The sequence below is a fragment of the Sorex araneus genome, chromosome 2 (assembly GCF_027595985.1).
Source record: "Sorex araneus isolate mSorAra2 chromosome 2, mSorAra2.pri, whole genome shotgun sequence".
Taxonomy (NCBI): domain Eukaryota; kingdom Metazoa; phylum Chordata; class Mammalia; order Eulipotyphla; family Soricidae; genus Sorex; species Sorex araneus.
This window is the reverse complement of record NC_073303.1, coordinates 159,089,348-159,115,595: the sequence shown is the minus strand read 5'-3', so window position 1 is coordinate 159,115,595 and position 26,248 is coordinate 159,089,348. Positions and strand designations below refer to the sequence as shown.

The following is a 26,248-nucleotide window of genomic DNA, read 5'->3' as shown; positions in this document are numbered from 1 at the left end:
CATAAAATCAGAACATTTTAGATTTCCTGTGGTTTATTCTCTCTGTTTAACTAAAGGATCACAATAGTGAAGACATTACAGGAACCTATATAAAACATTGGTATTCATAAAATGTGGGAGAGAAAATCTTAAATTTGCCTCAGTCCCAGAAATCATAAAATCCAATATTTAGTATCTAAGTTGTAAAAAACACTCTCAAATCACACTGTGGCCATTCCTAATTTCTACTTGTCCTACTGCTTTCCTACAAACCCTAGACCACAACTCAACTTCTACACCACAGGAAATGAATGTTCACAGACTGTGCACACCTTCCTTACCTGAGATCTTGTGCGTTTGGGGGTGGGGTGGTGGGAAGAGGTCAGACATAACCATCTACTATCCATGTTTAACATACTGTGCTTACCAATTCTAAGAATCTTTGCTCCAGGGCTTTATACTCCAAAGAGTTTTTATTAAACAGATCTTCTGAAAACATCATGTTAGTCACTCGCAGACTAAAGAAAACCACCAAAGCTCCTGCAGTCTGAGCATGACTTGAGTCATTTACTTTTGTGGGCCAAGTCACAAGAGCCATCTCTGTGGAGTGAACATTTGTAGATATTTCCATGTAACTACCAACCTTGCCATTTTCCTCTGGCCTTAGCTCAGGCTGATAGTAATCTGTGCCAATGCGATCTAGTTCTAATGAAATATCTTGTACACCCATGATTACTTCATCCTCCAACAGACTGGACCTTGTGACTGGAGACACTTTGGTAGACTGTATAATAGAATCTTCCAACTTAAGCTTGTCAGTACTCTGTGGTGTACTTGTGTCACTGGACAATTTCTCTGGGGAAGATTCTGGCAATGTGGCTCGCAAAGGATGCATATATGGCTTTTCTATTGAAATCATGCTGTCAAACCAATCTTGGCTGGATGCCTCTGTAGTTTGTTTCATATCCTCCTTTGAGAAGAGATATACCTGATCTTGTTTTTCAGTAGAAGCTGAGATTTCTGGAGATGTCAGTGGAAGAGGCATGCTGGTAACTGAATAATAATCAATATCTGGTACTCCTGATGTGTGTGTAGGGAGAATTAGAGGTGCAAATTGAGCTGGGGTCTCTGCAACAAAGGACACAGTGGGTCCACCAATGAGTTCTCCTTCTGCAAAGCTTGTAGATTTATCAAAAAGCCCATACCTGGAATGCTCAATACTCTGACCTGCAGAATCAATTTTATCAGCTATAATTAGCTTATTATCTACACCCTCAGTAGGCAAAAGTGAATCCTCTTCTTCCAGCCACGACTTGGTCAGTGGTTCAGTGCTCTCATCCAATGAAATCTTGTTCCATGGCCAAGTACTTATATCTACCTTTTCCCCAGACCCTGAACCTAAACCACTTTCAAATATAAACTCTTTTTCTATAGATATGTCTGGCATCAAGGAACTCCCTTCTACTTGGTCTTTAACTTTGGAGGCTAACAAGTTCAAATCAAATGGTCGAGTTAGTTCTCTAGCAAGAAGATTTATTGTGGTAGAGGAGATCATATATGGTGAGGATGTTATAGATGCCCCAAGGTCTTCCATAGGTGCTACAATTTCTTCCGGTATAGGATGAGTTAATGGACTTGAAGGCAGTGGATCAAAGGAAAGAAAACCGTCTGGCTCTTCAACTTGGATTAATCCTAAAAGTAAAGTTTTCAACTAGTTAATCTACAAAGTTATCAAAATATATTCCTAATTATCCTAACAAGGCTCACTACCTATTTATTTTTTCACATTAAATTAAGAGAAGTAGTTGCTATCTTCTATATATAGTTGCTATATATAGTTAGGAAATCAAAGATCTAATAATATTTTCCTAATGTGTCATGAACCTTCATATATCCACACTCTTTCTCAAGTGTAACAAGACTTTGGTTATTCAAATATTCATCTCCAAACACTTGATTATCATGCTTCATGAAAACAAAGAATTACTGGTAGTAAACAAAGACTGAGTGGTTTCAAAAATTAAAGGGAAAAAAATCCCTGGAAATTTTCATCTTTGAACTTCCATTTCCTTGTTATGTGGATCACCCATCATCCTTCGGGTTCACCCAAAGTTCAACAATCTGGGTTTATTAATTAAATCTTTCTTTACCTTTTACATATATTCTCCATCCCTAAGTCACATTGATTTTTGTGACTATAACATCTAAACTCTCTACTTCGTTTTCATTTCTTATTGAAAACTTTTCTTAATGAAAACATTTCTTAGTTTTTATTCCTGAGCACAAAGCCAGGAATAAGCATTGAGCACTGTCATGAATGGCCCCCAAATAAACATAAATAAGTGTATAAAAACAACTATAGGAACCATAATGTAGCTCAGTGGTAGAGCACATGTTTCACATATACGAGACTCTGGGTTTTATCCCAAGCAGCACAAACACACAAAACATATATGTGTATATGTATATATAACTACATACATACATATATCATTAAAACCACCCAGACATTCTTTCACTTATAATGCTATAGTCAAATAAAGTAGTTCTTTAATAGTAACTTATATTACCTATTCTTTAGTAAAATAATATATATTAATAGATTCCCACCTTAGTCGACCAAGTTCATTGTTCACCTAGTTAGTCTCCTCTACCCACCAATAAAATGACTGGCCCCTTTCTCCACAACTTTCCCAAAACATTCCCTTCAAAGACATGCTACTTAAATATATATATTTATATATATAGTATAGTATAGTATATATACATATATATTTATACTATATATATAGTAGAAGATTAATGTCCATGGCCAGAGAAAATTGGGGTTAGGAGGACTGGTCAATGGTTGGATCTAACCACAAGTGTGAGGCTGAGGAAGTAAGATAGAGAAGAGATGGGTATGACAATAATAACTGGGAATGATCATGCTGGACAACAACTGAGTTAAAAACAGGTAAAGAGATATTCTTGATAACCTTTCAGTATCAATATTTGCAAACCACAGTGCCCAAAGGAGTGTGGTGAGGGGAGAGAGAGAGAGAGAGAGAGAGAGAGAGAGAGAGAGAGAAGAAAAGTGCCTGCCATAGAGGTAGGCAGGGGGTGGGGGTGGGGGGTGATGGGAGGGAACCTGGGGACGCTGGTACTGTGAAATGTACACCGGTGGAGGGACAGGTGTTGGAATACTATATGACTGAAATCCAGTCACGAACAGCTTTGTAAGGGTCTATGTCACAGTGATTCAATTCAAAAGTTTAAAAAAAACCAAAAACATGCTACCATCTTCTTCTATTAAGCCTAGTCTCTTTCTCTCTTCCAAATCCTTGTTATGTGGTACAATAGAAAAAAGAAGTATAGAAAGCAATGAACATTTCTTACCATCTTCTAATAAGTAAGATTCAGAAGCTCTTTCCTCAGAAGCTGTCGTCAAACCAGACTGAAGCATTGCTGGGGTGACAGACTGAAGAGTCAAGTTGCTGGCCTCGAGCATCTCTGGAGAAGAACTGAGCTCCACTGCCATGGGAATAGCTAATTTGGATGCAGCCACCACCTTACCACTGAGAGCACTTTCAGAATGGAGTTCGCCACCAGTGGCTGAGGGAGGGTGAGAGATGAAATCTAGCAGTGAAATTCTGTCTGTGATGGAGTCATCTGTGGACGGCCATTCCACACCAACGGTATCATCCTGGAAGGGGAAAGGGGCTAAATCTTATCAGAGATCTTTTAAAAGAAAAAAAGTGATCGCAGACTTATTAAATAAAGAAAAAACACCATTCATTTTGAATAAGTACTCCCTAATAAAATAACAGAGCAATAAACCTTTCTCATACATTTGAAAGATGAATATATATGTTTCAGGAATAACATCCAATTTATTTTTATATGAATTAGGCATTCCCTCTGAAATAAATTCGACTTCTCAATTTTTCTTTTAGCTTATTTAGCACATTAACAAGTTAATATCATATTCACCAGATTCAAATCTGCTAATGCCAACTGAAAAGTATGCCTGGTATTACAGAAAGCCCACTGGGCAACCAGTGATTTTCCAGTCAGGAAAATTAATAGATTAATTTCCTATTAGTCTATTAAAAGGTGTCTAATTCAATATCTCAAAATTCCTACCTATACAATAATTTCTAACGTCTCTATTCTGTGAACTAAGCCATAGCCCCACACCGGCCGAGGAGGGGAAAGGTCTTCCTTTCTCAGCTTTTTTTCCCTTTTCTGGGAAAGAGGGCAGGGCATCAGCCATTTTATCAGAACCATTAAGGAGATATGAACTTGGAGGTGAGGGAAGGGAAAAAAAAGAGGTATGAACTTGCAACAGCAGGACGCGTGCGTGATCTCGAAACGGGGGTGATACTGGCACGCTCTCCGCCGAGATGTGACCCGGGTGGCCACTCTGCAGCTGATCGATCATGGTCAGCTAGACTACTTTTGGTACCAGCAGCTGCTCGAAGAAATGTCTCTAGACTGTGAACTAAGCCATAGCCCCATGCTGTCCCAGGAAGGGAAATGATGCAATTTCTAACATAAATCTCCCTAGGCTTAGTTACTAAAATTCCAAACTACAGAAATCCCAAACTTCATATCTCTTCATTCTCAGCAATGGAAAACTAATTAACAAATGCTTCCTTTTCAGCAGAGAGTCTCTTGCCCGCACGCCTGGCTGTCTTACCCGGGGCCCTCAAACGGGATGGGCTCCAGCTTCTCTTCCCACTCCGAGCAGAGCTCCTGGTGGCCGAAGAACACCAGAACCTAGCTACGGCCATGCTCGAGGCCCCTCTCCACACGTTTGGACAGGCCTCACACATGAAGGTACCATGAAGGTACCGGCAGAGGAACCCGGGTGTGTGTAATTCCATCAACAGCTAACATCCAGAGGCTTAAAAGCAGCTCCCAGAAGCTCGAGGTCGCTTTGTGGCCATGTGATATCTTGTAGCCTACTTCTCCCTCTGGGAGAAACTGGCAAGTTTCTGAGAGTTTCCTGCCCACATGGGACAGCCTTGCAAGCTTCCCATGGTGTATTTATATGCTAAGTCCAGTAACAAGCTGGATCTCATTCCCCTGACCCTGAAAGAGCCTCCAGTGCTACATCGTTGGGAGAGAGAGACTTCTAAGATCTCAGGGAAAGGACAAATGGAGAGATTACTGAGCCCGCTCGAGAAATCGACGATTAACGGGATTTCGTGATCGTGATCGTGATCCTTTTCATCAGGGCTGTTTTTGGGGGAGGAAACTCCAACAATAATAGTGAGTTTTGTGTTGAAATATGGAATGTAATCAAGGTAAAGAGAAAGTGAAGTGAAATTTATCAGCTATGCAGGCGGGGGTGGGGGAGTCAGGGGTGGGAGGTATACTGAGGTTTTTGGTGTGGGATATGTGCACTGGTGAAGGGATGGGTGTTCGAGCATTGTGTAACTGAGACATAAGCCTGAAAGCTTTGTAACTTTCCACAGGGTGATTCAATAAAATAAATAAATTTTAAAAATTAAAAAATGGAAAAAATTCTAATAATCAAGTCTATTTTTTAAAAAATCTCATTTCTATAAAAAAATCTTAACAGTTTGCTTGAGGAAGAAGAGGAGGAAGAGAAGGAGCAGGAAGATGAAACCAAACCGTTCTAATGATACGGTTTTTCACATTTTATCATTCATTAGCATTCCAATATCTTCTGAAATTGTCAATACATTGTGGCTACCACTACTCAAAAAACTAAGGAGTAGAATTAAATGTAAATAGAATTGGCAATATAAACAAACAAGAGCGCTCAGTTAGACAGACCTGATTAAACGGGTAGCCCCATTGGGTAGCCCCAATGGGTAGTCCCATTAGGCCAAGTTGCAACAAGTTTCTGCAACAGAGTAATGTGAACCTAATAATAAAGATCTATTTGTTTTTCTTTTTTTTTTTTAATTTTTATTAAATCACCATGTGGAAAGTTACAAAGTTCTCAGGTTTATATGTCAGTTATACAATATTCAAACACCCATCCCTTCACCAGTGCCCAAATTCCACCACCTGAAACCCCAGTTTACCCCCCGCCCCCACCCCCTACCCCCTACTGTATAACTAATGAATTTCACTTAATTTTTTCTTTACCTTGATTACATTCCATAATTCAACACAAAACTCACTATAGTTGACATAACTCTCTCTCTCTCTTTTTTTTCTCTTTTTCCTTTTCCATTTTTTTTTTTTTAATTTTTCCCCCTCATCCCCCTTCCTGCGCCTCATAGTATGGTGTACTCCACGCCACGTTGGCCAGCGTGGGGCTTTTGCTTAGCTCATAGTCCAGAGGTGGCTGTTACATTAAGAACCTTCAATATTTCAACAAAAACTTACTGTTATTATTTGGAGTTTCCCCCCCAAGTCTGACCTGTTCAAATGGAACCCTTTCACATTGATGACAATTATAAATGTTAAGTCGCGGTTTTGGATTTCTGTATAAAGTCCTGGGAAAATTCTGCCAGAAATTACATATTTCCTCCGTTAGCCGGCGTGGGGCAAAGGCTTAATTCACAGTCTCCATACATGGGTGCAGGCACTTGCTGGAACCCCAATTCCTAAAGCTGTCTCTGGTTCCCGCTTGTTCCACATCCACCGGCTCTGCAGGGGCATGGGCGCCCGGGCCGAAAACCCGGCCGGCCGGAGCCGAGCACGGGCCCGACTAGGATCTATTTGTTTTTCAAAAGAAGCAACAAATTTTCTTAAAAATTGTTCGGGTGACAAGATTAGTAGAAATAAGTACCAGGAGGTTGTCCCCATGGTTTGGAGGCTGGTCTCTCATTCTGGGCAACTCAGAGAAGGGAACACCAAGTAAAATGTGGTCGGAGGTCATGCGGGGGAAGGGTGATGTGTGCCAAATGTAGACTAGAGACTGAACACAATGGCCACTGAACACCTTTATTGCAAACCACAACACCTAATCAGAGAGAGAGATCAAAAGGGAATACCCTGCCATAGTGGCAGTGTGGGGTGGGGGGAGACGGGACTTGGGAGGGCGGGAGAGATGCTGGGTTTACTGGTGGTAGGGAATGGGCACTGGTGAAGGGATGGGTTCTTGAACTTTGTATGCGGAAAACACGAGCACAAAAATGTATAAAACTGTAACTGTACCCTCACGCTGATTCACTAATTAAAAATAAATAATTAAAAAAATTGTTCGGGTGGGCCCCACCTCTACAGTGCTCAGGGGCTATACCGTGATCAGAGATTCAGGGCCACTCCTGAAGTATTCAAGTGACCATGAGGTGCTGAGGATCAAGCTCAGGGCTCCTTCATTCAGGCATGTGCTCCAACCTTTTGAGCTATATTCCTGATTCCAGTTTTGACTTATTTTTAAAATATAGGACTGGAGCGATAGCACAGTGGGTAGGGCATTTGCCTTGCATATGGCCGACCTGGGTTCAATTCCTCCATCCCTCTCAAAAAGCCCAATAAGCTACTGAGAGGATCCTGCCCACCCGGCAGAGTCTGGCAAGCTACCTATGGCTTATTTGATATGCCAAAAATAGTAACAACAAGTCTCACAATGGAGATGTTACTGGGGCTGGAGCAATAGCACAGTAGGTAGGGCGTTTGCCATGCATCTGGCCAACCTGGGTTCGAATCCCAGCATCCCATATGGTCCCCTCAAGCACCACCAGGAGTAATTCCTGAGTGCAGAGCCAAGAGTAAGCCCTGTGTATTGCTGGGTGTGACACAAAAAGAAAAAAAAAGGAGATGTTACTGGTGCCCACTCGAGCAAATCAATGAACAACGGGATGACATTGCTACATGTGCTGCAGACCACCATTCTAAACTACCATCTCAGAAACAAGGAATGTGGCTCGGCCATAGGGTGCTTATCTTGCAAGTTTGATGCCCTAAGTTCAATTCCCACCACTGTAAAAACAAAAATAAAAATAAAATAGCATCATAGGCCTTCTGTGGTTAGAGAAGCCCCAAGTTTTGTGATTAAGGACCAAAGACTAGTGGTGCTGTGTTCTCAGTGAAACACCTCTCGTTGCCATGTACCCTGGATGGACTTCTACAACAGGATCAACTAAATCTCTGTAGAATTCCAGATACAACAACCATACAGAAACATCTTGCAGGCCAGGCCATACCTTTTGTTTTGTTTGTTGGTTTGGGGGCCACACCCAGTGGTACTCTGGGTTTACTCCAGGAAGTGTTCTGAGGATTGTAACCCAAGTCGGCTGCATGCAAGACAAGCACCTTATTCACAGTACTATCTCCAACCCTTAATTTTTTTTGTTTGGTTTGGTTTGTTTTGGTGGTTGCATTATCCACTAGTGCTCAGGGGCTATTCATGGCTCTGTCTAAGGGTTGCTCTCAGCAGCACTTGGGGAGCCAGATGATGGTACCAGGGAAAGAGTCTCCTCCTGCAAGCAAAGAATGTGCTCAGGCCAGTGAGCTATCTCTGATCCCATGCCATATTTATCTTCATTTTCCTAAAAGCTGACACATTAAAAATCCCCCGATGAATATGTAAGTAAATAAATAAACACTAAATCAATTTAATTTCTAATGCCAAACCCCCACCTCATGTTTTTGTCTAATATGGAATTTGGCAGCAGAGAGGAGCTATTTTCAGTGATTCTACATTTCAAAATTGAAAATTTTTCTATAATTAAGTTTAAAAAGTTCTGCACATGTAAATAGATAAGCAAATTTTAAGATAACTCAAATTATTAACATTAATTTCTTTATCATATGAGAGAGAAAATATGTTCCAAGATAATAGAAATAAATTGCATAATTTCATCATTCCTTGCAGTTGTCTGATATTCTATTTTGTATTTATACCATATCTTCATGATCCACTAATCCATTGTTGGACATTTAAATTGACTCCAAATATGAACTATTGTACTGAGTGCAGCAATGAATAGTAGTGTGCATAAGTCCTTTGGAATGAATGTTTTACTGTCCTATGGGTAGACACCCAAAAGTGTAATCATTGAGCCATACAGTAGCTTAATTCTAAGTTTACTGAGACCCCTACATACTCTTTTCCATATATTTTCCAGACAATATTCTCCCCAGCAGTGGATAAAAGTTCTTTTTTCACCAGATCCCCGCCAACACAGATTATTCCCAGTATTTTTGATATGTGCCATTCTCACTGGTGTGTGATGGTATCTCATTGTTGTCTTGATTTGCCAAGTAATAAGTGATGGTGAGCATTTTTTTCTTTTTTTTCCCTTTAATTAATTTTTTTATTGAGTCACTGTGAGCAACACTTACAAAGCTTTCATGTTTCAGTTTCAGTCATACAATGATAGAACACCCATCCCTCCACCAGTGAACATTTCTACCACCAATGTCCCCAGTATCTCTCCCCGGCCCCACCCCACATCCCGCCCTTCCCCCTGCCTCTATGGCCGACAGTTTTCCTCTTACTCTTTCTCTACTTATGGGCATTATGGTTTGCAATACAGATAATAAAGGCCATCATGTTTGGTCTTTTATCTACTTTCAGCACACATCTCCCATCCCGAGCGATCCCTCCAACCACGATTGACTTAGTGATCCCTTCTCTATCCCAGCTTCCCTCTCTCCAAGCTCATAAGGCAGGCTTCTAACCATGGAGCAATCCTCCTGGCCTTATTTCTACTGTCCTTGGGTGTTAGTCTCATATTATGATATTTTATATTCCAAAAATGAGTGCAGTCATTCTATGTCTGTCCCTCTTTCTAACTCATTTCATTTAGAATGATCCTCTCCATGACTATCCATTTATAAGCAAATTTCATGGCTTCCTCTTTTCTAACAGCTGCATAGTATTCCATTGTGTAGATGTACCAAAGTTTCTTTAACCAGTCATCTGCTCTCGGGCACTCAGATTGTTTCCAGATTCTGGCTATCATGAACAGAGCTGCAATGAACATACAGTTGCAGATATCATTTCTACTGTGCTTTTTTGCACCCTGGGGATATATTCCTTTTTTGCACCTGGGGATATATTCCCAGAAGTGGTACTGCTGGGTCATATGAAAGCTGAATTTCTAGTTTGGTTTTTTATTTTAATTAATCATCGTGAGATACAGTTACAGACTTACAAATTTTTGTGATTACATTTCAATCAAACAATGTTTGAGTACCCATCCCTCCACCAGTGCCCATTGTCCACCAAATAATGTTCCTAGTATCTCTTCTGCCACCTCCAACCCTTCTCTCCCCCTACTGCCATGGCAGACACATTCCCTCTTACTTTCTCTCTCCTTATGGGTGTTATGGTTTATAATATAGGCACTAAACAGCCATTATGTTTGGTCCATAGCTTACTTTCAGCATGCATCTACCATCCCAAGTGATCCCTCCAACCATCATTTACTTAGTGGTCTCTTCTCCATCCCACCTGCCTTTTCCAGGCACATAAGATTGGCTTCCAAGCCATGGGGTCACCCTCCTGGTGTTTATCTCTACTATTCTTAGGTGTTATTCTCCTATTATGTTACTTTATATACCACAAAAGGGTGCAATCATTTTGTGTCTGAATTCCTAGTTTTTTTAGAAATGCAAGTGTTTTTTTTTTTTCAAAAGGGCTGGACCAGTTAGCATTCCCACCAAGAAGTGAGCATTTTTTTTATATGCGCGTTAACCATCTGATGTTCTTCCTCAGAGAAATCTCTATTTCCTCTCCCCATTTTTGATGGAAGTTTTGGATTTTTTTTGTTGCTAATCTTTGTGAGTATTTTGTGTATCCTGGATATCAGCCCTTTATCTAATGTGCTGACTGCAATATTTTCTCTCATTCAGTCAGCTGTCTTTTCGTTTTAGACCATGTTACTCTTGCCATGCAATTTGTTACAACATGGATGGAACTGCAAGATACCATGTTAAATGAAGTAAGCCAGAAGTAGAAGGATAAACACAGGAACTAACTGGAGCAATAGCACAGCAGGTAGGGCGTTTGCCTTGCACGCGGCCGACCTGAGTTTGATTCCTCCATCCCTCTCGAAAAGCCTGGCAAGGTATCAAAAGTATCTTGCCTGCACGGCAGAGCCTGGCAAGCTACTCGTGTCATATTCAATATGCCAAAAACAGTAACAACAAGTCTCACAATGGAGATGTTACTGGTGCCCGCTCGAGCAAATCGGTGAACAATGGGACAACAGTGCTACAGTGCTATTTAGAGAAAATGAGTGAGGAAAAACAATGGTTTAAAGGAGGGGCATGCCTAGATAACCTTAGCCCCAGAGTATAGGGAGGAGAAGGAAAGAAATAGAGTGAAGAAGAGATAGACAAGAAGCAGTAGGGGCACAAGTCAAGAGGTTCCGATACATCATTGGTGTTAAGGATACACAGCTAAATATCCAAACCACAGTCAACAACACTAAAATCACAAGACCCAAACTTTAAAACCAAATTTAAAAGTTTTCTGTCAAGAGGACAGTTGCCTGGGACTGGGAGCCAGGGTGGTGGTGGGGAGGTGGAGGTAAGAGAGACACTGGTGAAGGGACATTAACACTGGTGGCGGGATTGGTAATGGAACATTGTATGTCAAATACTCAATATGAATAACTTTGAAATTCATAGTGCTTTAGTAAAATTACTTTGGGGAAAAAAAGAATAGAAGAATAGGAATGTAGGAAGCAAGACTTCTCTTGTGTCTACATGACAGATCTGTGTACTCATTATAGTCCAGTAGGTTTCTAGGAGTCATGGTTGTGATTATTATTGTTATTCTAAAAAAAGGACTTCACTTTCTTTTCTATTGGATTCCTTCTAAGGTTAATATGAAATCAGAGGTTTAGAGGAAATAGAAGAGTGCTTAAGGGGTGTGGGTGATAATAAAAAGGAAAGTTCATTTCATGCTATTTCTGTCAATATAGGAATGTTCTCAACCTAGCTTAAAATAAAGACTTACTGTCATTAGTCTGCTGAAGTATTTTTCATCTTCGTTCTCTCTTTTCCACACAAGCACATATAGTTTTTTAGGTCTTGGATTCTAAGCTTTTTCTTTAATACTATCATTGAAAAAAATTATAGTCCCTATGTAATCAATTATATTCTTAGTTATAAAAAAATTCTCCTGGGTATTTTTTAAAGAATAATTAACCTTAACTTAACTTATAGCTTAATTATCCCCAAATAAGTATGAAACTTAAGTAAATTTTCTACCATGTGTGGAGTCTGGAAAAAGCAAATGTATAGACTTCTTTAAGCCACAAGGCCCATGAGCTAAAAACTATAAATAATGTTCCAGGGATGATATAAGAGAATACTCAAATGCATGATGCCAAGCATAACTGATGTTGTTTACCAAAGTAAGCATCTCTTTTTTTCAGAAAAGAATGTTAAAGGCCAACTCCTAGACGTAAAATACAGAAATGTTCTTACCACAGCGGATGGTAGAGTTGCCTGAAGTCTTGAACTTTCATTGTTCCGAACTAGCTTTTCAGTTTGGGAAAGTAAAATTCCTCTCACTGTTAAAAAGACAGTACATAAAAAAAAATGTTTTTAGTTAGTAAATTACTGTCTCTAATACTTAAGGGTAACTAAAAACCAAGTTCTCAGGCTAAGGAGATAGTTCAAAAAACTGAAGTGCATCATTTCCATGAGGGAGACCCTGGTTCAATCTCTAGCACCACATGATCCTCCAAGCTTGCTAGCAGCAGTCTGCATACAGATACATATTGCCCAAAAGTTTGAAAAAAGTTTCTACCCCTCGAGAGTTTAGATTTTGGCCAAACATATGGGGGCCGGGCAGGAAATATACTGGTACATTCTATCTGAATTCTAAAACATTCTTCCCATTTTTACATCTAGGGTTCATATTAATTCCTTTCTTTTGCAGGTCAGTTTTTAAAACTATTTTCAAAATTCCTGAGAAGCAGTTATTTTTAATTTGGTTTTTTAATAAGAAAGTTAACCTGGGGCCGGAGCGATAACACAGCGGGTAGGGCGTTTGCCTTGCACGCGGCCGACCCGGGTTCGATCCCCGGCATCCCATATGGTCCCCCAAGCACCGCCAGGAGTAATTCCTGAGTGCAGAGCCAGGAGTAACCCCTGAGCATCGCTGGGTGTGACCCAAAAAGCAAAAAAAAAAAAAAAAAAACTATAACACACACACACACACAAAAAAAAGAAAGTTAACCTGACATGACAATTCAGTTGCTTGATGCTAAAAATAAAATAACAATACGCAAAATTATATCCTTTGAGGAGGGCATAAATAACCTTTAAAATATGAACTAGGACACTAGAGAGTTTATCACTATGTCAATATTTAATAATGAGAAAAAAGAGTTCACGTTGCAAGATTTAATTTTTTTTGCTTTTGTTTTTTGGGGGGGGGTCACACCTGGCAATGCACAGGGGTTACTCCTGGCTTTTCGCTCAGGAATTACTCCTGGAGGTGCTCAGGGGACCATATGGGTTGCTGGGAATCAAACCTGGGTCAGCCACATGTAAGGTAAATGCCCTACCCACTGTGCTATAACCAGCCCTGCAGGATTTCATTTTTAAAAACTTACTGAAACTGTGCTAGTCTTTGTAAAGGTCATATATGCAATAAATGAGAATACAGAGGGAAAACTGATTTTACCTAGGAGGAGAGGGAATAAAACCTATAAAATTGGTGATGTTGGGAGGGTCATCTACTACATGCTCCAAAAAAAGAAGTAAATTCTACTGCTTTGTTTAGGCATTTTTCAAAACTCATTTTCTTTTTTTTTTTTTGTGGGAAACCAGCTCACATTTAATTGTGACGTTTTAAAATGTACAAGTGTTCAAAACTCATTTTCGACTGTGTATTTGTAATCTTCTATAGAATTCTAAAGAAGAACCACAAGATCATGACTGACCATATCTTGGAGATGCTGAGCAAGTTACCTTTTAGAAAGTGGCAGGAGCACCCCGGGCTTCCCTCCCCTCCGGACTGCCGGCCGAGTGGCCAGCACGCCACCCCCAGCTCATTGACCGCTGTCGGGTTGTGGGAAAGGGGCATGGCCTAACCGCAAGGGGCGTGGCCTAAGAAAAGTGGGCGTGGCCTCATTGCCGGCCGGCCAAAGCTCACGCGGCGGCAGGTAGTTTCCTCGACATCCTATCCAAGACTAACATCCTAGCTATTCGCAAGCAGTAGGACAATAATGCACAAGACTTCACATAAGGATTGAAGGAAACATCTCAGTAGGAGATCAGGTTCTACAAACGGCAAGTTAAAAGGTAACCACTATTAACTGAGCCTATCCACAATCCTTTTTCACAACAAAAGGAAACAGGGACACTCATCTTCAAGGGCCCTCTTTCATACCACCACAAACAACATGAAGAAACAGCGAAAATCCCCATTGCAACCAGAGGACGATCAAAGGAGTCCAGAAACCTCAATGGGTGCTTCCTACAAACTTGACCTCTCTGAGAAAGAATTCAGAGTTGAAATCCTCAACATGTTCAATGAACTCAATGCAAAGATGGACAACTTCAAGGAAGACCTGGCGGAAACAATACAACAGACAGCCGACAAAATACAGGAAGAAATGAGAGCAGAAATAAAAAACCTTCAAAAAGAAATGAAGGATTCCATACATGAAATCAAAAACTCTCTGACTGCCCTCAACAATAGGATGACTGCAGCCGAAGACAGAATCAGTATGCTTGAAGATGAGCTGCAAGAGGCATACAGGCAACAACAAACCATGGCAAGAGACCTCAAAATAGCTCTAGCTAGAATCAGAGTCCTAGGGAATGAATTCAAGAGGAACAACATTAGAATCATTGGACTACCAGAACCACAGGGAACCAACACCAACGAAAAAGACACAGTCAAACAAATCATTGTGGAAAACTTCCCATAGCTGGACAATGCGGGCATCCAGATTCAAGGCACCCGAAGAGTGCCAGCTAAAATCCTAACAGGAAAACCCCAAGACATATCATAGTTACATGATGGACATCTTCCAGAGAGACACAATACTCCAAGCAGCAAGGTCCAAGAAGGAAATCGCATACAAAGGAGCACGCCTTAGGCTCACAGCAGATCTATCAGAGGAAACCCTCCAAGCTCGAAAGCAATGGTGGGATATAGTGAAAAAACTCAATGAAATCAACGCTTCACCAAGAATACTTTATCCGGCTAAACTCTCATTCAAACTAGAAGGAATCATACACTACTTTGGGGATAAACAACAGCTCAGGAACTTCATAGACTCAAAACCAAACCTAAAAGAAGCACTAAAGGGGCTATTGTAAGACAAGAACAACCCCTACAAGCACAACAAACCCTTGCACAAAGACGGCACAAAATCCCATAACAATAATCTCCCTTAATGTCAATGGTCTGAATTCACCAATTAAGAGACACAGACTGGCAAAATGGATTCAGAGACTCAACCCAACATTCTGTTGCCTGCAAGAAACACATCTGAATAGCCAGAACAAACACAGACTCAAAGTCAAAGGATGGAAAACAATCCTGCAAGCAAACAACTCCCTCAAGAAAGCCGGGGTGGCTTTACTAGTATCGGACTACATAGACTTCAGGTTGAAAAAGATTAGAAGGGATAGTGAAGGCCACTTTTTATTAATCAAGGGATGTGTACATCAGGAAGAAATCACACTCCAAATGTCTACGCACCCAATGAGGGACCAGCTAAATACCTACAACGGCTGCTAAGAGACCTCGAGAAGGACATCTCGAGCAACACAATAGTAGTTGGAGACTTCAACACCGCACTGTCTCCTCTGGACAGATCTAGAAGATTAAAACTCACCAATGAAATACTGGCTTTGCAGGAAGAAATAGAAGAGAGAGGGCTAATAGATCTATACAGGGCTTTATATCCCCCAAAAAAGGAATACACATTCTTTTCCAGTGCACATGGAACATTCTCCAGAATAGACCATGCACTGGGCCACACAACATACCTCAACAGAATCAACAAGATAGACATTGTACCAGCTATCTTTTCAGACCATGATGCACTGAAGATAAAACTTAATTGTGGACAGATGCAGAAAACCAAATCAAACACCTGGAAATTAAATAGCTCGATATTGAACAATGAGTGGGTCAGGAAGGAAATCAAGGAAGAAATCAAAAGGTACCTAGAAACAAATGAGAATGAAGACACGAGCTACCAGAACCTGTGGGATGCAGCTAAAGCCGTTTTAAGGGGAAAATTTATAGCTCTGCAAGCATATCTCAGGAAGGAAGAAAGGGCCCACATAAATAACTTGACTTCACAGCTCAAGACCTTAGAAAAGGACCAACAAAAGGAGCCAAAACCAGGCAGAAGGAAAGAGATAATAAAACTTAGAGCAGAAATTAATGACATGGAAACCCAAAAGACAATCCGGAAGATCAATGAAACCAAGAGCTGGTTCTTCGAGAAAATAAACAAGATTGATAAACCACTAGCAAGACTCACAAAGAAAGAGAGAGAGAGAACCCTTATAAGCCGAATCAGAAATGAAAAGGGGGACATCACAACAGAAACCAATGAAATTCAAAAGATCATCAGAGACTACTTTGAAAATCTCTATGCCACGAAACAAGAGAACCTAGAAGAAATGGATAAATTCCTCGACTCCTATAATCTCCCAAGGCTGAACCAAGAAGACCTGGAGTACCTGAATAGTCCAATTAACATCAAGGAAATTGAAATGGTAATCAAAAGTCTTCCCAAAAACAAAAGCCCAGGTCCAGACGGATTCACTAGTGAGTTCTTCCAAACATTTAAAGAGGACCTTTTGCCAGTCCTTCTCAAGCTCTTCCAGGAAATTGAAGAAACAGAAACCCTCCCTAACAGTTTCTATGAGGCTCATATCTCCCTAATACCAAAAGCAAACAAAGACACCACAAAAAAAGAAAACTACAGGCCAATATCCCTGATGAACACAGATGCGAAGATTCTCAACAAAATATTAGCAAATAGAATTCAACAACTCATCAAAAAGATCATACACCACGACCAAGTGGGATTCATCCCGGGGATGCAAGGATGGTTTAACATCCGGAAATCAATCAACATAATCCACCATATCAACAAAAGAAAAGATAAAAATCATATAATCATATCAATAGATGCAGAGAAAGCATTTGACAAGATCCAGCATCCGTTTATGATGAAAACACTAGCCAAAATAGGTATAGAAGGGACCTTCCTCAATATAGTCAAAGCCATTTATCACAAGCCTATGGCAAGCATTGTCCTCAATGGGGAAAAACTAAGAGCCTTCCCTCTGAGAACAGGGACGAGACAAGGATTCCCACTCTCTCCACTTCTGTTCAATATAGTACTGGAAGTACTTGCAATAGCGATTAGGCAAGAAAAAGACATTAAGGGCATTCAGGTAGGAAAGGAAGAAATCAAGCTCTCACTATTCGCAGATGATATGATACTATACTTAGAGAACCCTAAAACCTCTACCAAGAAACTCCTAGAAACAATAGACTCGTACAGTAAAGTTGCAGGCTATAGAATCAATACCCAAAAGTCCATGGCTTTCCTATATGCAAATAATGAGAGAGAAGAAAGTGACCTGAGAAAAGCAATCCCGTTCACAATTGCGCCTCAAAAAATCAAATACCTCGGAATCAGCTTAACAAAGGAGGTAAAGGACTTGTATAATGAAAACTATAAAACACTACTTCAGGAAATAAAAGAGGACACGAGGAAATGGAAAGACATCCCCTGCTGATGGATTGGAAGTTTAATATTGTCAAAATGGCAATTCTCCCCAAAGCATTGTACAAATTCAATGCAATCCCTATAGGGATACCCTTGACATTCTTCAAAGAAATGGAGCAAGCGCTCCTGAAATTCACATGGAACAATAAGCCCCCACGAATAGCTAAAGCAATCCTTGGGAAAAAGAAAATGGGAGGAATCAACCTCCCCAACTTCCAACTCTACTACAAAGCAGTAGTCATTAAAACAGCATGGTACTGGAACAAAGGCAGAGCTGCAGACCAATGGAACAGGGTTGAATACTCTGACATACACCCCCAAATATATGATCATCTAATCTTTGATAAGGGAGCAAGAAATGTGAAGTGGAGCAAGGAAAGCATGTTTAACAAATTGTGCTGGCAAAACTGGACGGCTACATGCAAAAAAATGGGCTTAGACCTCCATCTATCACCATGTACAAAAATCAGATCAAACTGGATTAAAGACCTCAACATCAGACCAGAATCCCTAAGGTACATTGAAGATAAGGTCGGCAAAACCCTCCACGACATTGAAGCCAAAGGTATCTTCAAAGCTGACATGCCACTGGCCAAGCAAGTGAAAACAAAGATAAATAAATGGGACTATCTCAAACTAAGAAGCTTCTGCAACTCAAAAGAAACAGTGACCAAAATACAAAGACAATCTACAGAATGGGAAAAGATATTTGTGCAGTACCCATCCGATAAAGGGTTGATAACAAGGATATACAATGCACTGGTTGAACTCCACAAGAAGAAAACTGCCAACCCGATCAAAAAATAGGCTGATGAATTGAACAGAAACTTTTCCAAAGAAGAAATCCGAATGGCTAAGAGGCACATGAGAAAATGTTCAACATCACTAATCATCAGGGAGATGCAGATCAAAACAACAATGAGATATCATCTCACACCACAGAGACTGGCCCACATCCCCAAAAACAAAAGCAACCGGTGTTGGCGTGGATGTGGGGAGAAAGGGACTCTCCTTCACTGCTGGTGGGAATGCCGACTGGTTCAGCCCTTTTGGAAAACAATATGGACGATTCTCAAAAAGTTAGAAATTGAGCTCCCATTTGACCCAGCAATACCACTCCTGGGAATATATCCCGGAGAGGCAAAAAGGTATAGTAGAGATGACATCTGCATTTCCATGTTCATTGCCGCTCTGTTCACAATAGCAACAATATGGAAAAAACCAGACTGCCCGAAAACAGATGATTGGCTTAAGAAACTCTGGTATATTTACACAATGGAATACTATGTAGCTGTCAGAAAACATGAAGTCATGAAATTTGCATATAAGTGGATCAACATGGAAAGTATCATGCTGAGTGAAATGAGTCAGAAAGAAAGAGACAGACATAGAAAGATCGCACTCATATGTGGAATATAAAGTAGCTGAAAGGTACAAGCTTACAATGTTGTGATTCCTGGCAGACATTTCACTAGACTTAGTTACTAAAATACAGAAATCCAAAACTATGCTGCTGCTAGTGCGGCCTCCGGACCTCATATCTCTTCATTCTCAGCAATGGAAAACAAATTACCAAATGCTTTCTTTTCAGCAGATCGACTTTAGGGGGGAGAAACTCCAAATCAATAATAGTGAATTTTTTTATTGAAATATTGAATGTAATCAAAGTAAAGTGAAAGTAAAGTGAAATTTACCAGTTACACATGCGGGGTGGGGGGCTGGGGAGGTGGGGGGAAGGGGGGAGGTATATTATGATTCTTGGTGGTGGAATATGTGCACTGGTGAAGGGACGGGTGTTTGAGCATTGTATAACTGAGACTTAAACCTGAAAGCTTTGTAACTTTCCACATGGTGAAGTAATAAAAGAAAAAAATAATAATAAAAAAAATTTTTAAAAAAAGAAAGTGGCAATCATGCAAAACTCTTGAGGTTGGCATGCAACAGAAATGAATTTCAGGGATAAAATGATGAGTGAGCAACTGAAATGTACCTCTAATATAAGGTAAAAGCATCTGAATTCATTTCTACTGGATATCCTAAAGAATTTGTTAAATTTGCTTGAAATTCAGAGAGTTGTTAACTTCCTTAACAGACATTTTTGGAGCTAGTTCCACTGCCTGGCTCCACAAAAGAAGGAAGACTTGACTATGCTATTTCTATACTTTACTAAACAACCTGACTCTACCTATTGTTTTCCATAAATTTCACAACATTCTTCCACCACCCTGACTATTAATCTTAAATGTATAGCTTCTGCATAATTCAGCTGGCCATCTCCCTCAGGTTTTGGATTGTAGCTATATCTTTTCTGTTTTAGCCCAATATTCATAAACTATTCTACCTATATATTTTCCCTCTGGGTGATACCAAATTAGTCTACACAAAATTTTTACTAACTTCAGTCAAAACAAGCCTCTAGTCACTGTTTTTATTGGCTCTAATAAAAGGGTTCTAATAAAAGAGAATAAAGAAAAGGGAAAATAAATAAATATTTCCTAAAATTACAATAAAATTAAAAATTAGGAGATAAGAGAAAAGAAGAAGGAGCATAGAATAAAGTCAGTTCAATATAAATGCACTGCCACAAAATGCAAAGGTTCTCACATATATTAGAACTGATAGCTCATATCAGTACCATTCGTTAAATAGAGTTTCTCCATTTCAAGTTCCATGTGACCCATTTAAAATCCAGGCCAGGAACCGAGAGCCGCGGCACGAGAAGCAGAGCCTCCGCGCCTACTGACTGTGATCCTGAGGTCTCCTAACCCATTTTGGCACCAGAGCGGATGCTTGAGCCATGCATTTTGACTGTGAACTGAACTACAACCTCGTGCAGCCCGGGGAGGGATTTTTTTCCCTCTCCACCCCATTTTTCTGAGCGAAAATGGCGGCAGCGGCAGCAGCCACGCGGTGAGAGCCACCCTCTAAGACCCCTCCACCAGGAGGTAGGACTTTCTTTAGTGACGTAGCCTGTAGGTGATCCTGGGAGGGGGGGCGTTCCCAGCGCGCCTTCCGCCCAGAGATGAACCGAGAGCCGCGGCACGAGAAGCAGAGCCTCCGCGCCTACTGACTGTGATCCTGAGGTCTCCTAACCCATTTTGGCACCAGAGCGGATTCTTGCAGCCATCCATTTTGACTGTGAACTGAGCTAAAATATTAGAAACCCAAAACCGCGCGGCCGCAATAGCGGCCGCGCTGACTCAAAGTCTTCACTTTTACCAAGGAAAAGAAATTATTAGATGATGCTTATTCAGCAGGCCTGATTGTTGGGGAAAATTTCCAATCAACAATAGTGAGTTCTGTATGGAAATATGAAATGTACTCAATATATAGAGAGAATAATGGGAATATCATTAGCTACTTAGATGGGGGGTGGAGTGGCAGGGGGTGTATTGGTCGTTCTTGGTGGTGGAACGGGTGCACTGGTGAAGGGATGGTGGTTTAATCAGTATTTGACTGTGACTTAAACCTGAAAGCTTTGTATTTTTTTTCTTGTTTTCACGGTGGTTCAATAAAATATTTCTTTAAAAAAAATAAATAAAATAAAAAAATTTTTAAAAAATAAATAAAAAAAATAAAATAAAATAAAATCCAGGCCACTTTGTACCCCTATCTCAGCACAGTGTCCCATCAAAGAAATATCAATTCAGCAAAATACAGAAGGTCATCAAATAATACCAGATAATTAATATATTAATGTCAATGTCATATTATTCTATGACTAATGAGAAGAATCAATCAAATCTAACCAAGGCTACTGTTGTACATGGAGGTCACAAATTCTTCTAATGTCTGTGTGGGTTTTTTCCAGATATTCTGGTTTCATCCCACATCTTAACTATGTACATGTTAAACTCCTTGGTGTGTCTGACATGTCCTGAGCCAAGTGAGCATGGGTTAAGTGAATGCTCTGGATGGAAGGGCAGTCTATTCACAATTATTCCCTTAATCTGCCCAGAGATTCCTCCAGGCCAGGCTTTGGCCAACCAAGACTCTAGCTGGAATAAACGGTTCAGAAAAGAAATGAATTTTTTTAAATAGTTAATCTAAGAAGAGTTTTGAATCTTTATTCAGATGCTTGGTGTTGCCTTTAGAGCCAGAAATATTCGGTGGGCATAAGCTCTTGTTTATGTCAATTAGCCTATAGTAAATGTACTTTGACTATACTAAATGTCATTTCACTTAAATTTCCAAGAATTTAATCAATGAAATTAAGTGAAGATGTATTGTGATTGAAATATAATTTAAAGTTTTAGTTTGGTCTCACAGGGGGGAAAAATCTTATTTAGAAAGTAAGGAATTATTTATAATAAAATTTTGTTACATTTTTCAAATTATCAAATGCTTCCTTTTTTATTAAAAATATGGAACGCTTCACGAACTTGCATGTCATCCTTGCACAGGGGCCATGCTAATCTTCTCTGTAACATTCCAATTTTAGTATATGTGCTGCCGAAGTGAGCACCAAATGCTTCCTTTTCAGCAGGTCCGACTTTGGCGGGAGAAACTCCAAACAATAATAGTGAGGTTTTTTGTTGAAATATTGAACATAATCAAAGTAAAGTGAAAGTAAAGTGAAATTTATCAGCTACACAGGCGTGGGGGGAGGCTCAGGAGGTGGGGAGGTGGGGGGGAAGTATATTGTGATTCTTGGTGGTGGAATATGGGCACTGGTGAAGGGATGGGTGTTTGAGCATTGTATAACTGAGACTTAAACCTGAAAGCTTTGTAACTTTCCACATGGTGATTCAATAAATAAATAAATAAATAATTTTGTTGCATTTTCTTTCTCCTTCTTGGAGAGAGAGAGAGACAGACAGACAGACACAGAGAGAGAGACAGACACAGAGAGGACTTAAACAGTAGCAGTCTGAAAGAATAGAAGCTTGGTTCTCTGAAGAACAAACAGATCTATAAAAATGCATTGTTATTAGTATTGCCTCTAACTTATATTTTCCTCATTTCCTTCTCCCCAGCAGTCACTGCAGCAAAATATTCCCCTGAAAAATTTTTAAAGTTAAACTACTGGAGTTGGAGAGAGAGCACAGCAGGTAGGGTGCTTGCCTTACACACACCCAACTTGGGTTTGATTCCCAGCAGCTCATATGGTCCCTCTGAGCCTGCCAGGAGTAATCCCTGAACACAGAGCCAGAAGTAAATCTGGAACACAGTGAGGAGTCACTCAAAAATATGTTGAACTACTAGCTTAATTCCCACAAGTCACCCCATATGGTCCCCCAATTCATGCCAGGAGAGATGCCTGACCACAGACCCAGGAGTAAGACCTGAACACTGCTGGGTACGCTCCCCCAACTCCCCTGGAAAAAAATCTGCATTAAGCTACTAGGCCAGAGAGAGCTCATGGGCTGAGTGCACACTGTCCCTGTGTAGAGTCCAGGTTTGATCCCAGAACCTCATGGTGCCAGGGAGCAACCCCTAAGCACAGAACTGACAGTAACCCTCAAGCAATGCTAGGTGTTAAAAAACAGAAAAGAACAAAATAAAAGTTAATTTCTGGGTGAAGAAATTATAGGGAAGTAAACCGCCAGGAATCAATATTAAAAGGACACATGCTAGCACATCCCTGATCAGGTCAGCTGCTGCACACAAGCAACCAGCCTGGGGAGCTTCTATCCCCAGCTGAATAGCCCACTCTTCGCCTCTGATCTAGTGGCCACTTTCTCCTTGATGATCCCAGACCCCGCCCCTCCCACCCCCCACCCTCCTCACCCCTGTCCCCCTGTGATTCTGGAACATAACCAAATCCCCACATGTCTGACCAAATTTAAAACCTGGTGTCTCTGGGGATTCTACCCAGTATTAGAACCAAGTATCCTATTTTTGTTTTTCTTGATGTTGTTGTTTTACCAAGATTTTTCCATCAGTTTTCCTGACCTGATCTTTCTCTAATGCTCTCTGGTTTTTTAAGCGACTGACTTGCCTCTGGAGTTAGCATCTTGGTGGATCAGACAGCACGATCGCCTGTTTAATTTATACTTCCAGGCACAGCTTTTCTTCTCCCTTTACTTTGCTCCTATCCTCTAAGCTATTTCTAAATGCAGGGCTGTTTTTTGCCTTCCTCACTCTCTGTGGTCTTCATCTGCAAATATTTCTGAGCATCCCTGGTTAATTATACAAAATAGCTATGTGGGTTAAGACTCTGCTTATATCAGAATGGTTCCCATTTCCATCGGTCTAGAGAATGCTAGAATCATATACTGAGAACAGAATCTCATGTTTAGGGACATTAGTTTTCACCATGTAATACTGAAAAAAGAAACTCCTATCATACAAGGACTTCATGATGTTTTCCAACTCACCACTGATGAGTTGAAGGGAGTCAGGATCTGGATTCAAAGAAGAGTTTCCCCGCAAAAAATTCTGGTGCAAGGTCTCAGCAATATAATCTCTGAAGTTGCTAATTGTATAAACAACAGTGGGCTTGTGATCCAACTCCACGAGACCATGGTTTTCCACCTTATTGGAGTGAAGGCTAATTAGGTCCCATGTGGTATTGCTGATGGCCTCCCCATCAAAGGAAACTGCATAATGAACATCAACGCCACTGTGGATAAGAAGAGAGAAGAGATCAGGTCACGCAAAGAAAACATACACACAAAAAGGAGCTTTGAATTCATGAAGAATGAACATTACACTAAACTGGGGAGTCTCAAAAAGCATAGCTTCCATCACCAGTTTGCAGACTCCGGACACCCTTCGGCTACCATGCTTTTCCTCCCAGAGAACAAAGGTGTACAGTGCTAACAGCTGAAGGGGTTCTAAGGAGACAGCCCTGAAGAACACCTGACCACCTTCCTCTGCTCTCTCACTTCCCTCCTCCCTCAAAGTAAACCTCCTCTCCCATCAGCCTGCTTCCTTCTTCCCTACTTCTCCTCCTTGATTTTTATTCTATTGTATTTTTTACGTGTGGAGAGGGGCCTTGAGCATGGCTATAGCTAGGCTCCAGAGGTCTTCGAACCTCCTTTCTTTCTTTATCTTTTCCTTTTAGGGGTGTGTGTGTATGTGTGTGTGTGTTGTTTTGGGGCCACACCCAACAATTCTTACTCCTGGTGCAGTTTTGAGGGACCATATATGGGGTATCAGGAATCAAAGCAAGTCAGCTACATACAAGGCAAACACCTTACCCATTGTATTTTCTCTCTGGCCCACACAAGTTTTTTTTTCTTAATGCTCTAGAAACTAGCCTATTTTGTCTTCTTAATGCATTGAATTAAAGAAGTAAGGGATTGGGGCTGGAGTGATAGTACAGCGGATAGGGTGTTTGCCTTGCACGCAACCCAGGTTCGATACCCAGCATCCCATATGGTCCCCTGAGCACCGCCAGGAGTAATTCCTGAGTGCAGAGCCAGGAGTAACCCTTCAGTATCGCCGGGTGTCACTCAAAATGAAAAAAAGAAAAATAAGTAAGAGATTGAGGGAAGTTTAGACAATAGGCTGATGATGTCTTAACAAAGGTTGTAGAATCTCAGGGTGCCAAGTTGCTTAGGGAATATTGTCTGGTACAACCCCTGTGGAAAACAATATGAAAAGTCCTTGGTAAACTTATAATTGAACTGTCATTTCACCCAGCAATTCTACTTTAGGGCATATATCCTCAGGACATAAAAAGTTGCTTCATTTCTAAGAGTCCTAAACTAATGTTTAGAAGTTGGAAGTGGCAACTTATCAGATCTTGGAGGAAAACCTGATTAAATACATAGATTCATGGCTAATTCCTGATTCTTTTGTAAAGAAACTAAATGCACAGGAAAACACCCAAATAATGGCCCCAAGGTGGAAAAAAGAGTAAAGGGAACATATTCTGTGAAGATGTGCTGTCTTCCAAAGTTCTATAGTAGCAGTTCTCCACCGGGATACATATGCCCTCTGTGGACCCCAGGATATTTTAAGGCAACCACAAGTGAAAGTCACATAAATGGGTGGGTCCTGGACCAAGAGTAGGGGGAAAAGTGGTAAGACAGGAGACCACAGGAAAGAAATAAGATCAGAAGGGGCCATGGTTGGCAAAAGGTTGAGAAATGCTACTCTACAGGATGGACTATTGTCTACAGGTCCAAATACATAAAATTCCAGAGATTTTTCTATATCCTTTTAAAATTTTAACATGAGGCCAGAGTGATCTTACAGGAGCAAGGAACTTGCCCTGCAACCAGCTGCTTCTAGCTAACCCCTAGGATCAATACCTAGTACCACATATGATCTCCCAATCAATGCCAGGGGTCAATCCTAAACACAGAGCCAGAAAATCACCTAAGCTCTGTTGGGTATGGCCTCCAAACTAAATTGATAATAATATTAAAATATCAACATGATTCTAACACAGATCACAACAAAAAGGAAAAAATATGGAAGCAGCCAGGCCAGTGAGCAGTTGAGCTGTTTCCTGGGCTCTGCAAAAAACAGACAAAGGAAAGCCAAGTCTTTTCAGAAAAGCCTACTCTGAGCACTCCACGACTTTGAAGTATCAGAGGCAGACAATCAAAAGGAATGTTTCTGGATCAAGGAGCTTATGCAAATCAGGTTGTCTGGGTTAGATTTCTGGCCTTCTCTTTATTGGCAAAACAGAATTTGTCTGCCAGTGTTGCTCTTGGACATCCAAA

The 26,248-nt window shown here is 40.6% G+C and overlaps 1 protein-coding gene and 1 non-coding gene across 2 annotated transcripts in view; both read right to left on the bottom strand.

Moving 5' to 3' along the window:
• IMPG2 (interphotoreceptor matrix proteoglycan 2) overlaps positions 1-26,248 on the bottom strand; it is an 84,520-nt gene that overhangs the window by 13,350 nt on the left and 44,922 nt on the right. The window contains 4 exon segments of the mRNA XM_055124518.1: positions 407-1,671; positions 3,358-3,664; positions 12,334-12,419; positions 23,948-24,192. Coding sequence (XP_054980493.1) covers positions 407-1,671; positions 3,358-3,664; positions 12,334-12,419; positions 23,948-24,192 — 1,903 coding nt within the window.
• LOC129402794 (U6 spliceosomal RNA) lies at positions 21,986-22,092 on the bottom strand. Its single transcript, XR_008628837.1, has one exon. It is a non-coding gene; the product is annotated as a U6 spliceosomal RNA (small nuclear RNA).